The sequence below is a fragment of the Scatophagus argus genome, chromosome 19, assembly GCF_020382885.2.
Source record: "Scatophagus argus isolate fScaArg1 chromosome 19, fScaArg1.pri, whole genome shotgun sequence".
Classification (NCBI taxonomy): Eukaryota; Metazoa; Chordata; class Actinopteri; family Scatophagidae; genus Scatophagus; species Scatophagus argus.
The window spans coordinates 4,889,911-4,906,756 of NC_058511.1; the positions used below are offsets into that span (position 1 = coordinate 4,889,911).

The following is a 16,846-nucleotide window of genomic DNA, read 5'->3' on the forward strand; positions in this document are numbered from 1 at the left end:
CACAAGTCTTAAATGAGCTTAAACAAGTTCCCCCGGTCGTGCATCACTCAAACCTGAGTCCATTTGCTTTGTGGTTATTCATTCTCATATTGTGCTGTAGACAAGCCAACGGTCCTGGCACCTTGAGGCCCTGACGGTGTAGCCTCCACAGGATGAAACAAGCTACCTACAGTCTCCGTCAAGGGTCCTGATCAGAGGCAGAGACTCACAGGCACCAGAGGAGTCAGCTCAGCTCTGACCTCAGGACCCCTCGGGGTAGAGCTCCCATCCCCAGGACCCAGCTTTCAGCTCCACCACTACACATGTCTGAGAAACTCGTAGCTCCAAAACCTGTCGTGTTACACATAAAGACATGTGCATCGAGCAGATAAATGACGCTGCTACGTGTCAGCAGAGGAGCTTGAATTTCTATTGGTCAGTGAAAGGCAAAAGATATGGTTTCTTACCTGTCAAAGGTGGATTTGTTTACCAGTACCAGGAGGTCAGATATGTCACATATCTAAAGCACTTCTTGCTCTTTCTTCTTTAAGTCTTAATATGTATGTTTTTCTAAATGGGAAATATTATGGTCCTGTCAGATTGAGTGAAGAGTGAGACGTCACCATCTTATCAAATGTCTGATTAAAAAGTGTGAATAAAGTGGCAGAAATTGCTCAACTTTCCGATCTTTTCTTCTTCTTTGGCAGAACCTGAGTGTCTTCCTCAAGGGCACATAATAATAAGGAATGATGCTTGCTCTGCAGGATGTCCCGCCACTGTCACTGTTTTCACAGACTTCTTTAAGTTATTCTTTTGTGCAAAAACAGTGAAATTCTGAATGTCACCTCAGGTGTGCTGCAAGCTCCACCTCGAGCTGCCTGAGGCGCCTCTCCAGTGAACTCATGTCGGCTTCTAGCGGTTGGAGGTGGAACTGCAACGAGCTGACGTTAACACAGAAACTCAGCATTGAAGCTTATTACGGTTCAGACCAGAAAAATAACCTGTTTGACATGAAAACAATGCAGTTTTTCTAAACAGTCTAAGCAATAATGAGGAGTAGTAATTAAATAACATAGATACGGAGATGATATAGTGTCTATTAGGGGAACATTTTAGACATGAAGGTTGGTTCAAATGAAATAAGCTGATACTGAGCACTGGAAAAAGTAAAGACCTGAAGTAAATTGTGAATTATGGGCCACAGGCACAGTGCACCACCGGAACATCTAAGGAGTTCTGCGGCAGTTTGCTGTGTACTTATGGGAGTCTGTGAGGTGGAAATGTGTGTGTGGACCGATGGATGGATGGACGCTGTGAGAGGAAACACTGGTCCATTAAAAGTCTGACTGCAACTCACTGAAGCTGGAGTCCTCGTCCCGCAGCCCGCAGTGGAGAGCGTCTCCCTCTCTCTCTCCCTCTCCTTCTCTCTCTCTCTCTCTCTCTCTCTCTCTCTCTCTCCCTCCCTCTCTCTCTCTCTCTCCCTCTCTCTCCCTCCCTCTCTCTCTCTCTCTCCCTCCCTCTCTCTCTCTCCCTCTCTCACCCTCCCTCTCTCTCTCTCTCCCTCCCTCTCTCTCCCTTTGCTAGGTTTAAGAGGATAAGCTCGTCCCTTTTTCTCCCCTCACCGTGATTGGACGAGGCAACTTCTTAGGAATGGCATCAAACTATTTAAATAGCACTTTGTCCCCCCTCTGCTTAAAAGGGAGTTTTTTAGCCGTCGATATCAGCAGGGACAAGTTTTCAATCAAGGAAAAAGAAAAATAAAAACAAATAAAAAAAAAACACGCACGATTTTTTTTAATTTCCCAACTTTTCAGCCTGGAACTTTTTTCTTTCCAAATAACTCGCCATAAATCCGCTCTTGAGGATTATTGCTGGATTTCTACATATTTTGCGGGATTTTATTGTGTTGTTTGAGCTGCTGTTTTCGTTAAGGTGAGTGACAAATATTCTGCGAAACGTGACTGTTTCTGCAGCTGCCCTGACTTTAATTACTGATTTGCGACCAGCTGTAATTTCTTCTTATGTTTCAACCTGTTGCACGCTGACTTTGTTGATTTTAATGTTAGAAATGGTCAGATAGTTGTGTTTTTGTCCTGATTTGTCGCAGGCAGCAGGTTGGTGTTTGACCATGAAGCTGACAGGAATATTTTTGCTACTGATGCTGTGGACCTGCGAGGGTGCGAGAGTCGCAGGTGAGTTTGGCTCAACTGATTCAACTTGAACCTGTGAGGCTTTTCACATTATTACTTTTCAGGCCGGAAACTTGATTTATTATGAGAGTCAGGCTTGGTTTTAAAAAGTAGCAGTAGCGCACTGAAAGTGAAAACAACAGAAATCCAGTGCGCTGCCAGACAAAGGCTGACCCCTTATTATTATTCACCCGCAGAGAGTCGGGACGACAATAGCGTCTATGACTTGTTTGAACTCGTCCAAGTCCCCAAGAAGAACCACGGGGTCACTCTGGTGAAAGGAGACGACCCGTACAGCCCCGCCTACAAGATCCTCAACCCGGACCTGATCCCCCCGGTCCCCGAGATCGCCTTTAGGGACCTGATCGATTCCATCCACGCCGAGAGGGGCTTCCTCCTCCTGCTCAACTTCAAGCAGTTCAAACGCACCAGGGGAAGCCTCCTGACCGTGGAGAAGCAGGACGGCTCCGGACCCGTGTTTGAGATCGTCTCCAACGGCAAGGCGAACACCTTGGACATAGTTTTCTCCACCGAGAACAAGCAGCAGGTGGTTTCCATTGAAGATGTGGATCTGGCCACGGGCCACTGGAAGAATATCACGCTGTTCGTGCAGGAGGACCGGGCGCTGCTGTACGCGGGATGCGAGGAGGTGAACACCGCAGAGCTGGATGCGCCCATCCAGAGCATCCTGACCCTCGACACTCCAGCCAGCGCGCGGCTCAGGATTGGCAAGGGAGCCGTGAAAGACAGGTTCATGGTGAGAGCACGGGCCATTACAGACAGCAGATTTACTTTTAAACTTACGATTCATGTTTGTTTCTCCGAGGCAACTCAGCCACGTCTCTTTTTAATGTGAAGATTTTTTGTGTTTAATATGTAAATACTCCTAATGCGTAAACACACGTGTTGCAGGATTTTATGCTGTAGTGCGATGCCATCATTAGCGGTTTTATTCACTAGAGCGTAAACTGAACTTTGATGCTTGCAGGGGGTGCTGCAAAACGTACGGTTTGTGTTTGGAACAACGCTGGACGCCATCCTCCGCAACAAAGGGTGCCAAAGCTGTGAGTAATGACATATCCTGCGCGTTTACTCATCTGCTTCGTGTGCTGCCAAGTCCTGGCAAATCCTTATCAAAGAAATGCGCATATGCTTCATTTGCCTGCCGATTTGTGCATAAAACCCTCCCTGTGAGGCTGTTGTCACACAGGAATGCTGACAAATATCCAAAGGGACTGTGGTTTCACAGTATGTTCTCTGGGCTGCGTAGCGTTAATTTATCTCTTTTCATAATGTTTTATAGCAGTGTGGGATGTGCAACATCTGAAGAAGAGTATCACTCCTCATTTATAAACCAACTATATGAGTGTGTAGATTTGTGATTTGATTGCTGTTCTTTTTTTTTCAGCCATGACAACTGACTCCATGATCCTGGAGAATCTCAACGGCTCCTCAGCCATCAGAACAGAATACACTGGACACAAGACCAAAGGTAAACACTGCACACTTACTGACGGCTCTGGATCAGCCTCACAGTGATGATTTTCTTTCACCTTCACTGCCAGTTAATGTATTTTTGTTCTGGTGAAGACCTGCAGATGGTCTGTGGCTTCTCCTGTGAGGACCTCATCAGCATGTTTAAGGAGCTGAAGGGCCTCGGAGTGGTGGTCAAGGAGCTGTCCAATGAACTCCGCCAGCTGGTAAGGAGGAAACCCACCAGATGGTCTGGTGGCAGAGTGCAGGAGACCGTCTGCCTGTCTGCCTGTCTGCCTGCCTGTCTGCCTGCCTGGTTGTGTGTGTTTGTGTTTTGTCTGGTCTCTGGGTTGCCATCAACACCTGTGAACAGTTGTCCAGCAAAATAACTCTGGGCAGATGCTTTATCTTCAGCTGAGAGAAGAAGAAAACAAAGGAGCCTGTTGAACCATTATGCATTTTGAATAACTCTGATTTTAACATAGCACACAGTAAAAGTGTTTTTTTCTCCCAAGATAAAGAAAAATTGGGATCCAAATAATCAATAAACGATATCTCTGTTTTGCCCGTTTCTCCTACAACCTGCCCACAGACGGATGAGAACAAGCTGATTAAGAACCGCATTGGTATCCATAGCGGCGTCTGCATCCACAACGGCATTGTGCACAAGAACACAGATGAGTGGACCGTGGATGACTGCACCGAGTGCACTTGTCAGGTGAGACCTCAGGCACTTAAACACGCGTGTGAGGTGATTCACTCTTTGATCAGACGTGTTTTAACTTGCACACACACATGCAAACACAAACGTAACAACACACACACACACACACTCACCACTGCTCGCCTGATCTGGTCAGTAATTAGTGGTGTGAAGGCCTGGCAGAAGGCCAACAGCCTTTTCTGTTGTAATGAGAGGTCTGCTGTCAGAAGTTCAACTTGAATGTGGTCTAGCGGGACTTGACCAGACTTCAAATGATGCATTGCCCATAATTAAAAACAAGACCTTGACTCTGACAAGTGGAAAGACAAGATGAACTCTGCGTGGAAAATACTTGCAGGGATTCCTGCATTATTTCCTGATTTCTTCTTCTACTAGCTGTCCCTATTTCCCATTTTCTTCCCTGTCAGTGGTCAGATCCGGGAGGGAGAACAATAGCACGCATAGTTAGAGGCAGTTGTTATGCCTGAGTCATTCACAGCGCACCCGCACAGGTTGTGCTGGCAGGCCGGCTTTCCTTGTTTGGAGCTCAGTGCCCAGTCCGGCTCCACAGTGAAACGGACTTCTATTATTAGGTTCTTGGTCTCATTCCCACCCTCCCCTGACCCAGTGGGCAGGTGGTTGTCTGCGGGGGTTCCTGTTCTCAGCCAGAATTCAGCTTTTTAGGTTTTCTGGCAGGGTAAATCTGAGAAAACTCAGATGTTGAGCAGAGAATTTAACAAGTCTGTTGTTTGGACTGAGACTTGGACAAAAAATTACCGCACAACACTAATTTAAATAACTCCATTTGGAACTTGGGATTTAATCCAGCACCTGGACATAATTTGAAAGAAAAACATTTGAGCGATATCCCTATATGTGAACACATGTTTTACCATACATTTGATCCCTGTGCTTCTGCAGAATTCTGCTACTGTGTGCCGCAAGATCTCCTGTCCCCTGATCCCCTGTGCCAATGCTACTGTTCCTGATGGGGAGTGCTGTCCACGCTGTGGAACACGTAAGCATTTTTGTTTTCTAATGCCCAACTCACTGTTAGCATCACATATGAAAGTACACAGTAATTACAATCATGTAAACCTACACTATAGTCTACTGTATAAATGTCCCATGTAAGCTTGAATGTAAATGTTCCAACCAACAGACGCAGCTTTGATATAAAAGCATTTATTCAAGAGAAAGCATGTTAATTTTAGAAATGATTTAACTGGAATAACATCCGAGGAAATGAAAGGGTGCTTATGTGTTTGGAACACTGGCACTTTGTGCTCCAAAACATCTTTGAATCTTCAAGTTAAAATGGCTGTAATTTGCCAAATTGGTTAAAGTGTAATGGAAAATTGGTTGGCTGCATAGTGAAGCCATCTTCTACATGAGGACAAATGACATGTTCTTCATACCTATGCAGACTTGGCTGCAGTGCTTCCCTAGAACCTAAATAAACCTAATTCATCCAGACCTCAGCCACTTGTTGAACTCATTACACACCCAGGGCCATGTTTGTAAAATCTGTTTCCTCTTTGGGAAAACATAAGCCAGTGGGGCATCCCTATACATCCTGAGGACAGTGGCCCTTTCTATTTCTCCAGCTTCTCTCAGTGTGTTAGTCTCTGCCCTCCCTCTCAACAGAGGGCCTTCTCTCTGTTTAAGTCCCAGCTAAATCCACACCATTAGCCCTTCGCTTTAAGAACTTTCCCTCCTCATTTAGGCTTTGGGTGTTTGTGAGGGGGTGCTGTCTCGCTGGAATAGCTCTTTTATTGTCTCCCTCTTCCCCTCTCTCTCATATTCTCTCCCTCTCCCTCCTGCTCAGCGAGCGACTATGCAGAGGACGGCTGGTCGCCCTGGTCTGAATGGACCCATTGTTCCGTGTCATGTGGGCGGGGCATCCAGCAGCGTGGGCGCTCTTGCGACCGTATCAATAACAACTGTGAGGGCACCTCTGTGCAGACCCGCGACTGCTACCTTCAGGAGTGTGACAAGCGCTGTGAGTTAACACGACACCCATCAACCAAACACAAATGAATGAGTGGATCTTCTTAAGCAGCCAGCTTGATTTACATGTAGTTATATGTGATATCACTTTGAGATGCACTAGCCTGCCACCATCTACGTGCTATAATGTATAATAGAGTGTCACAACGATCCAATATTTGCTTCCTGGTTACTGACCTCTGACATTTATTTGTGGCCTTCAGTCAAGCAGGACGGCAACTGGAGCCATTGGTCACCCTGGTCATCCTGCTCTGTCACCTGTGGCGCTGGTGTCATCACCCGTATCCGCCTCTGCAACTCCCCCACGCCTCAGCTTGGAGGCAAGGACTGTGAGGGAGAAGGCCGACAAACTGAGAAGTGTCAGAAGTCTCCTTGCCCGAGTGAGTCCCACCATCTTTCGACTGCCTGAACGCATTTCTGCTTTGCATACATCAAGGATAGAAATTAATCATGGTCTCCTTGTGTCTCCCTCAGTCAATGGCAACTGGGGACCCTGGTCACCATGGGACACCTGCACTCTCACCTGTGGAGGTGGTGTCCAGACTCGCAAACGCCTGTGTAATGACCCTACACCAAAATACGGTGGCAAAGAGTGTGTTGGTGATGCCAAAGAGACCCAGATGTGCAACAAGAAAGCCTGTCCAGTCGGTGAGGCGTTTTTCTTTAACTTATCATAGTACCTGAGTACCTTCCTCTATTGTAAGTTTTAATTATTTAATCATAATATTTCACACTGAGATCTTTCCTCACAATGGGATCATTACTGAGTGGGACATTTGAAAGATAACTTTGATCTTGTAGTTGATGTCTTGTAATGAACCAACATTGCTCTTTTCAGATGGGTGTCTGTCTAACCCCTGCTTTGCTGGAGCCAAGTGCACCAGTTTTCCTGACGGTTCCTGGAAGTGTGGAAAGTGCCCAGCTGGCTACACTGGCAATGGTATCAAATGTAAAGACGTTGATGAGGTAAAAATTCCTTAGAACTTGTGTTATGATTTTGTCAGCTACAAACATAATTATATGAACGTCTACCGAGTCTGCAGTTTCATGGTTTTTCTTTTTATCTCCGAAACAGTGCAAGGAGGTCCCAGATGCTTGCTTTGAGTTTAATGGTGTGCACCGCTGTGAGAACACAGATCCGGGCTACAACTGTCTGCCCTGCCCTCCTCGTTACTCAGGATCCCAGCCGTTTGGGAAAGGTGTGGAGCAGGCTGCTGCAAAGAAACAGGTGAGTACCATCCAGTGCAGGCAAGCAGAGAACAGCAAAACGTAAAGGCTCTGAGACAGCTGATGAAACATATGATAAAGAAATACTGGTAACAGGAATTATTAGTGTAAGGTACAAGTACACTTGTGTTTCCAGGTTGAGGACCATGGCCATTTGATGCAATGAATGTCAGTCTTTTCTAAGAACAGAATGTCATGAATGTGGACTATACGCAGCCAACCTGTTTGTTCAAACTATTCATTCCTCCTTCTCTCTACAGGTGTGCACACCCCGCAATCCCTGCCTTGATGGAAGCCATGACTGCAACAAAAACGCTCGCTGTAACTACCTCGGACACTTTGCCGATCCCATGTTCCGATGCGAGTGCAAGCCGGGTTATGCTGGCAACGGCCATATCTGTGGAGAGGACACAGATCTGGATGGATGGCCCAATGCTGACTTGGTTTGTGTGGAGAATGCCACCTACCACTGCAAAAAGGTACACAGTGGTGAACCAGCAAGGCTATGATAAAAAGAGGGCTGTTCTGTGAAGCAAAGTTACCTTAATAAATAACAGTTTCTGTAAAGTTAAAGTCAAACTGCATCAGTGTTTGGTATAATCTTTTAATTCACTTATTATGTCTGTTATGCAGGACAACTGTCCCAACCTTCCCAACTCTGGGCAGGAAGACTATGATAAGGATGGCATTGGGGATGCTTGTGACAATGATGACGACAATGATGGCATTCCTGATGATAGGGTAAGTGACACTATGGCCAGTGGACAAGGGAGTGTGTGTGTGTTCTGTGATTGTGATTTTTGCATTCATCATTCATGCTTTCTAATAAGAGAAGGGCAGGTGGAGAGGGGGGGAGGGGAGGGAAGGGGAGGGGAGGGGAGGGGAGGCTCAGCAGGAAAGGAAATGTTTCTCCTCAGCCTGAGCCAAAACCTCAAATTCCAACACTGAGGTACTGCTCTGAAGGGACAGCACTGTGTGTTTGTTAATCCCAACATAAGATTTGGGACAAGACCTAAAAATAAAGGAGCTTTTCATCTTCTACATCACTCTCTTCCTGCAAATAGATCAGCTCAGGCTCAGATGGCAAATGTCAAGCACTGCACCTGAAAACCTATCCTCAACTCTTCTCCTTTGTCTTTGTCTTTTTAAAACAGGACAACTGTCCATTCGTGTACAACCCCAGGCAGTATGACTATGACCGTGATGATGTGGGTGACCGCTGTGACAACTGCCCCTACAATAGTAACCCAGACCAAACGGACACAGACAACAACGGGGAGGGAGATGCCTGCGCTGTGGACATTGATGGAGATGGTGAGGATTGGTAACTTAAATAAAAATGATCCATGAAATAATGTTTGATATTAAATAATGTTTTTCCACATTATATGTTTTCATTCATTCCCCAGGCATACTGAATGAGAAGGACAACTGCCCCTATGTGTACAATGTTGACCAGAGGGATACAGACTTGGATGGAGTGGGAGACATGTGTGACAACTGCCCTCTGGAACATAATCCTGATCAGGTGTGTGGACACACACACATCCTCATTTCCTTCCACCTCACCCACCAACAATAATCCACATTCATCTCCCTGCCTTTCTCTATAGCTCAGCATATATCTGTCTTTCAATTGAGACAGAGTCTCTGTGGTTAGCCCTGTGTAGCTGTCTGTGAAGCTTTATCACGCCATGTAAAGGTAGAATAAATCCTGTATACAGCTCAAGGGCACATCAGTTCAATAAGGCGTGGTGGGGGGCTAGGGGTCCTTTCAATGGCCCATTGACGTTAGCTAGCTAATGTGAGGGAGGCCCCAGGCTGGATATTACTGAAGAATGGGCTGGCCCTGGGCTGTGTGCATGCCCTGTCTGCTCACCTCGGGCCGGCTCAGTCCACCTGTGCCATGCAAGACTGAGAAACAGGAATGTGTTGAACAACGGGACTCAGGAAAAGGATGGGGAAAGGAGGGGGAAGTCTGAATATACTCTGATGTGGTCTTTAAAGAGTGAATTGTATGCTGCAATTAAGGGCCAAAACTGACAAGTCCAGACATGGAACGGCAATGTTACTTGCTGTTCCAAAGACTACAAAAACTGCACAGAAATGCCCTCTTCAAAGGTTGTGGTCTTATTGAGATCTTTGACAGCAGAATTGTTGATTCTACATGTTTACTCAAATCCTGTTCCTTCCCAGCTCAAACCCTGTATCTCCATCCATTCATCCCCCTTACTTCTACTCTTTATTAATGCCGCAGGGTGTGTCTAGGGATAGCATGGCTTCGGCCTTCACTGTAGACTAGAGGTGCTCAACTAGCAAATTGGAGTAGGAGGAGCAACAGACCTGTGGAGTGATGTTTGACTTTAAGTAGCTGAAACCTGCTGACAGATCATGGACAAATTGAACTTGGCAGGTTGACAGAGGTAGAGTGATTTCAGCCTAGGGAAAGTTAATAATGAAAGCAGGAGAGGAGAGATGACTGAACAATGGTAGCAGGAAATATTGCAGTAAAAACAAATAAGCCTGATCAAACCTATTCACCTATGTTAGCACACAAACACTTTTGCCATATATTAACTCTTGACCCCAAACCATCATACTATTTTAGGTTGATTCAGATGATGACCGTGTGGGAGACAAGTGTGACAGCAACCAAGACATCGATGAGGACGGCCATCAGAACAACTTGGACAACTGCCCATACATCCCCAATGCCAACCAAGCTGACCATGACAAGGATGGCAAAGGAGACGCTTGTGACCATGATGACGACAATGATGGCATTCCTGATGACAAAGACAACTGCAGACTGGCCTTCAACCCTGACCAAGTGGACTCTGATGGTGAGCAAAATGGACCACGTTTTAAACTAAAATTTGGTTTTCATTAACAGTTCTAGAGATAAGCTGCAAGCTCATGGCACGTCTAGAAATGTAAAAAATATGTATATTTTCCAGGTGACGGCCGTGGAGATGCTTGCAAAGATGACTTTGACCAAGACAACGTACCTGATATCTACGACGTGTGTCCAGAGAACTTTGACATCAGTGAGACAGACTTTCGCAAATTCCAGATGGTTCCTCTCGACCCCAAAGGCACCTCGCAGATTGATCCTAACTGGGTTGTTCGCCATCAGGGCAAAGAGTTGGTTCAGACTGTCAACTGTGACCCTGGCATCGCTGTTGGTATGTAAAAAGATTGTGTTGTGATCGTCTACAAAATGCACCCAGTTGTACCCAAAGAGCATACATTGAATCATTAAGTTATTATTCAATTGAAATTCCACATTGAAATTCTGATCCCCAACTCTTCCTTCAGGTTACCACGAGTTCAATTCAGTGGACTTCAGCGGGACTTTCTTCATCAACACAGAGAGGGATGATGATTATGTCGGCTTTGTGTTCGGCTACCAGTCCAGTTCCAGGTTCTATGTTGTGATGTGGAAGCAGATTACACAGACTTACTGGTCGAATAAACCTACCAAGGCCCAGGGCTACTCTGGTCTGTCCATTAAAGTGGTCAACTCCACCACTGGCCCAGGAGAGCACCTAAGGAACGCCCTCTGGCACACAGGGAATACAGCAGGACAGGTAAGATTTTTGGTGGACTTCTAGAGGTTCTATCACCCAAATTGATTTTAATATAGGGTTGTGTAAAAACATAAACTCATGGCTGTTTATTCCCCCATGCTTTAGGTCCGCACTCTCTGGCATGACCCCAAGAATGTTGGATGGAAAGATTTTACTGCCTACAGATGGCATCTGATCCACAGACCGAGAACAGGACTTATTAGGTCCGCATAGAGGTGTACATTACACATGCACCTGATGTTGAAATCCCAAGCTTTTGACTTGACCAATTTTTATGTTTTCTTTGTTCCCACAGAGTTGTGATATACGAGGGCAAGAAGATCATGGCAGACTCTGGTAGCATCTACGACAAGACATATGCAGGCGGCAGGCTAGGTCTTTTTGTTTTCTCACAAGAGATGGTATACTTCTCAGACCTAAAGTATGAATGCAGAGGTAAGAGCTCACGTCAAATACGTCAAAACTAAAATGTGATCAATGTCCCTGAGGTGCCCATTTACAACTCCTTCGATTATGTCTCTTTCTTTGAACAGATGCCTAAATGCACGGCGCAGGGAGCTCTGAGGAATGCACCTTTTTGTATAAAGTATGAACTTATATATTCTGATGCAAAGTCCAGGGACCGATTTATCTCCGCAATTCTTTCTTCTGCGGCACGCACACTCGGACGGGGCGAAGGGCATGTGGTCGGCCTCAGGGTAGCTTGAAGCTGGTTTGGGCATAGCACCAACCTGTTGACTGCCGGTTGAGGATCAGAGAGCCCCTTCTCCTCCACCCTTAGCATCCACGAGAGCAGGGAGAGCTGGGGAAAAAGAAAAACAAACCCTCTAGCTTTGCCAGTGGGATACAAGCATCTTTCTATCCCAGCTCTGCCTGCTTTCTCACTCTCTGAAAGACCTCATTCATCTCTGTGCGGGAATGACTCCCCATAGACAACTATGCACTTCCAAGTCTTTACATCTCTCTCTCTTTCTATATCACTTCTTCAGCCCGTGTGCCTTTCTACCTTGCTTTCTGGATGGACATCCCAAAGAAAAAAAAACTGTTGAAATATTCCCTTTGCTTCACTAGATCTGCCAGGATGTAGATTCTGAATGATACAACTCTTGAGGACTAAAAGGATGAAGACAGCAGAAAGATTTTTAGGAGTCTTTGTTGTTGAAGACTTATGACTTCAGAAAATGGTTGGAGTGAGTTAGAAATAAGGGGAACATGATGCTGTGGAAGTTTGTGTTCATGCATGTGCTGCATGTGGAAGACTGGCAATGAATGGGACAAGAAAGTGCTTTTAAGCATCTACCTAAGAATCTTTGTAAAGAAGAGCTACGGAGAAGAGAAATACAAAATTAAATTTAGGTTAGGTATCTTTTGAACTTTCAAGTATCACATACTTTGTTTATGTTGTCTGGTTAACTAAACAACTCTCAGGGTGAGATGGAAGTGACATCCTTCCCATATCAAACCAGTAAGAAAAAGATGAGGATTATATTTTACAGAAAATTGCTAGAGCCAGTATTGCCTCCCAAATACTTCCCATATCTTACATGAAAAGCTTGGTCAATGAAGAGATCTGTCTCCCTCAGGTTTTGAGGATTTCAATTAGAAATTTGTAAATACGTGTAATTTATTGACTCTCGCCTACAATGTAGGCAGCAAAGGAAATTTGAACGCTTTGAAAAAGTAAAAACAAAACAAAACAAAAAAATCCATCATCATAATAAAAACTGACCCAAAATCAGGTACTGCCAGGTGTCAGACGCAGGATGCTTGCTCTTGTCAGAGTCTATCATCTCCCGTTGTACAAAGTCAGTTAGGTGTTCTTCAGATAGGGCTATTTAGCATGAAGTGTATGTGACTTGTGTGCCTTTGATTTAATCATTGATGTACAAATATTACCTCATTGCTGTTGTACAATTTGATCAAACACAACCTAAGTACTTTTTCATATTCCTTTGAAATGATGGGCATCTTAGTGCTACTGTAGCATGAGCTGTAAATAGTAAGACATTTCATATCTAGAAACACAACAAACTCCTAATCCCATGATCTACCCCCAGTTAAAATGACAGTTAAATGGGAGATTTCTTTTTTATAAATAATTTTGCTTTATCATCTATGTCCAGTGCTGTTTTTAGCAGATAAATTATTGTTCTGTTTTGTCTTAGCTGTTTGTGAGAGGTTGATTTGTGCGTGCATGTGTGTGTGTGTGTGTGTAGATTAATGCTATTTAAATAATTTATCAGGATTTGCTGCCTTACTAAAGGGCACAAATCCATCTGTATAAACGGTTTGCACACTGACGTGAGGATGTTCTGTTCTTTATCATTTTTACCTTCTTTGTCATTGTGTATCATTGTTACTATTATTTTTGTACAATTAGTTTTGCTTGTCTGTAAACATTTTCTTAGTTGTACAAAGCAAAATGCTGTTTTTATTCATAGCGAATATTTTGTTACATACTTCAAGACAATAAATAGTTTTTAAAATTCTCATGCATGTCTGTACTTTTGCTCTAGAACTTATTTAAATGATGCAGAAATGCATCATTTTTTTTTACAGTAAACACATGCTAGGGGATGACTTCCAATCAGAATGCATCACAAACACAACCAGCTTTGATTAGATGTACTGCAGCCCCAATGCTCAACACTTACACTACACTACAACCACTGGGACAAACACACAAACACCTTTGGGATGAACTGGAACGGAGATTGTGAGCCAGGTCTTTTGGTCCAACATCAGTGTGTGACCTCACAAATGCTCTACTGCATGAATGGGCACAAATTCCCACAGAAACACTCCAACATGTTGTGGAAAGCCTTCACAGAAGAGTGGAAGCTGTTATAGCTGCAAAGCTGTCTGTGTGTTTAGAATGCAATGTCATTTTGTCCCTTTTTGGAGTTCCCAATACTTTTGTCTATATAGTGTACTTGAAGGTAAGTTGATTGCCCAGTTCCCCAAAATCACAAACAGAGTTGTACTTTCAGGCCTTTCTCTCTGCAGAGAAGCCTGCATTGCCTCTTTGATGAAAGCCACATGAGGAATGTGACACAGACGCTCCTTAGCTTGATCCCTGATCTGTGATGACCTCTGCAGAAGGTAGACAGCAAATATTAGGTCGACACAAACCTTGACATTGGCTGACCAACTTCGGGACAAATCCACCGGTGGACAAAATTGCAGGAACACAGCACAGCAAGAGTACAAATTGTGACCACATGCATCTCTGTAGTGCATCAATATAAAGTCTCAACAAAATTTGAACATCATGAGTTTGCAAATGAAAGAGCTGCAGCAGGGAGCACTGATGTTTCTACATTTCCATTAAAAGATAGCTGATCCAAATAAAGTCAAGGACCCAATCAAAAATGCAGCCAAACGAAACGGATGCAAAGCAGAGAGAGAACACCAAAGCCGGCAACCGCCTGATGTGGCACCAAATAAAGATGTAATATGTAGAGTTTTGTATTTACATTATCCCAAATGTTTCCAAATGTGTTCAAACCCAGTGAAGTCCTTAATTTAATCATGGTAATGGTGCATTTCATTCACCTGATTCTATAACTCCCAGGAGGGTCAGATAGTGAGGAAGGAAATCAACAAAACGTAGCGTGAAGAAAACTTGAAAACTTGAGAACATTACTTCATCCATGCCTGAGTCACGTGAGACAGCTTTTCATCTGCAATGGTGATTGTTTAACAATGAGGAAAGCAAACTACTTATGCCTTTGCTGTGCCATGAACTACATACTGTGCATGAGCAGCATGGTCATTCTGCCATATACTTAACAGCTGACACTTTCCTGAGACCCACAGCAAAACAAGTAAACTTAATACTAGCTCATGTCCCAGGTCAGGTCTCGAATACAAGGAAACAAGTGGACATATGAAGGCCTCTAATCAGTGGCCAAACTGTGTGCCCTGCACAGTGGTGCCTTCTAATACAAACTTTCTGATGATGCTTGAGATACTGGGACTCCCTTTGTCTATTTAGCCATGGTGGCTTCGTCGCTGCTCATGCACAAAACCAAGCTTTTCTTCACTTGCTCTTAAAAAAGAAAAGAAAAACACAGGTTTCTGTGTGCCAGTGTTTTTCAGTGAAGAAAAACCTACCAGACACAGTGTGTTTTGACCTGTTCAGTAAGACCTTTTATGAAGCGAGCACAGAATGACTCACTGTTACTCGGTAGCACTCAAATGGAGAGAAGCAAATAGAAATTTATGGAGCTTTTTGCCTTTTTAAATCCAGGAAGTCAATTATAAGCTAATTCTTATTCATGATGACAGCCCAGCATGAGTTATTATGGATTATCACAATGTGGCAACAGTGAAGGCTTTACATCTCAATACCAGCTGCAGTTCTCACACATCTCTGCCAGCTGTCTACAAACACCCGCATGTTTACTCTCTGCCCCTTTTTAGGCTGCATGTCAGGATGTGAGTGCTGACACTGAGAATCCCCACTGGTTTTAAAGAAACCTCACTTGATCTACTATTTTTTGCATGAATTTTGTCAATCCTCCTCATATTCTGGAAATTAAGAAAAGCACACAAATTCAGATATTGTGGGGCTGTAAATAAAGATTGTCATAGATGTTACAGATGATTAGTTTGTCAATTATTCAACCAATGGCCCAGTTTTAAGGAGGCAAGACATTTTGCACACACTGAAGTTGATTATTCTTGCTGCATCTTATTACACTTCGAGACATTGCTGTTAGACATCTGCACAGTGAATATTTATGGAAAAAACACAACGTGTGTCATGTTGCCCACTCAGATTTTCCCAACAACAACAGGACCTCAAACTGGCAGCCTTCCGGTTGCACGTCATGACCGTGATTACTTGCCACACACACTCTTCAAATAATGACAGACCAAAGCTGAAAAAGACCCACCCAATTACCTACAGCAACTTTAATGGGTCTGCAAAAAGCACCTTTTGCAGGAAAAGGATAATACATGAGCCTTGAAGTGTAGTGACTGATGTAAAGTGCTGATGAACAGAACAAAGGCTACCCTCCCTGGAGTTACAATGGCTTTATTTAGCTCCCGTATTCCACCCAGGGAAGTGGAGAGACCGAGCTCCATTTGCAGAACCCGCTGCCACAAGTGGCCTCAAACCTCAAACTTTGAACCTGAAACGCTACATTTGATCTGGCCTCTTTCCTCCTGCAGTCTGTCATTCAACACCTTTGTGCTTCATGCTGCTGTGTATTGAGGTGTTGAAGTGTTATGTTAACATGGAGGACCCCCCACTGAATACTGCCACATTTACCCAAGGTGGATGTCTGTAAGTTCAAGAGCTTTAAGGCACCACCTGTGCACACAGTATTTGAGACTCAAATAAGTATAAAATAATATTTTTTTGATGAATAAAGACTAAGTTTGGTACGTGGTTTAGTCAAGGCATTTTCTAGTAGTTGGGTACACAGAGTGAGTTCAAAATAAAACCTTGATGACACCTGTACTTTCTGAGAAAAAAGAGCTCTAGAATTGTTCAAATCATCACTTTAATAACGTCCAGCGGTTATGTTACTTCTTAGGTCAGCTGTGTTTTGTGGTTCCATGCACGCTTGCTTTGTTGTCATGAGAGATCGTTGCATTTTGAAGGCGTCGAATGTTGGGAACATCCATGTGTAGAAACCAGGAGACACAGTCTCGTAGCAGCT

The 16,846-nt window shown here is 44.2% G+C and overlaps 1 protein-coding gene across 1 annotated transcript; it reads left to right on the forward strand.

Moving 5' to 3' along the window:
* Window positions 1-1,656: 1,656 nt before the first annotated feature.
* On the forward strand, window positions 1,657-13,661 carry thbs1b (thrombospondin 1b). Its single transcript, XM_046373437.1, has 23 exons — window positions 1,657-1,910; window positions 2,083-2,171; window positions 2,366-2,925; window positions 3,157-3,232; window positions 3,577-3,660; window positions 3,759-3,868; window positions 4,234-4,359; window positions 5,266-5,362; window positions 6,173-6,346; window positions 6,558-6,734; window positions 6,829-7,002; window positions 7,193-7,320; window positions 7,430-7,582; window positions 7,842-8,060; window positions 8,215-8,322; window positions 8,736-8,895; window positions 8,991-9,109; window positions 10,190-10,424; window positions 10,539-10,766; window positions 10,900-11,171; window positions 11,277-11,374; window positions 11,467-11,606; window positions 11,705-13,661. The coding sequence occupies exons 2-23, from the start codon at window positions 2,108-2,110 to the stop codon at window positions 11,710-11,712; spliced, it is 3,510 nt and encodes a 1,169-aa protein (XP_046229393.1). The 5' UTR covers window positions 1,657-1,910; window positions 2,083-2,107; the 3' UTR covers window positions 11,713-13,661.
* The last annotated feature ends 3,185 nt before the right edge of the window (window positions 13,662-16,846 follow it).

What these genes read in the sequence shown, in the direction of transcription:
- thbs1b (XM_046373437.1), top strand. Translation starts at nt 2,108, where the DNA reads ATGAAGCTGACAGGAATATTTTTGCTACTGATGCTGTGGACCTGCGAG. An exon ending in CGAGGGTGCGAGAGTCGCAG is followed by an intron (nt 2,172 to 2,365) that starts GTGAGTTTGGCT and finishes ATTCACCCGCAG; the next exon opens with AGAGTCGGGACGACAATAGC. An exon ending in AGGCTGCTGCAAAGAAACAG is followed by an intron (nt 7,583 to 7,841) that starts GTGAGTACCATC and finishes TTCTCTCTACAG; the next exon opens with GTGTGCACACCCCGCAATCC.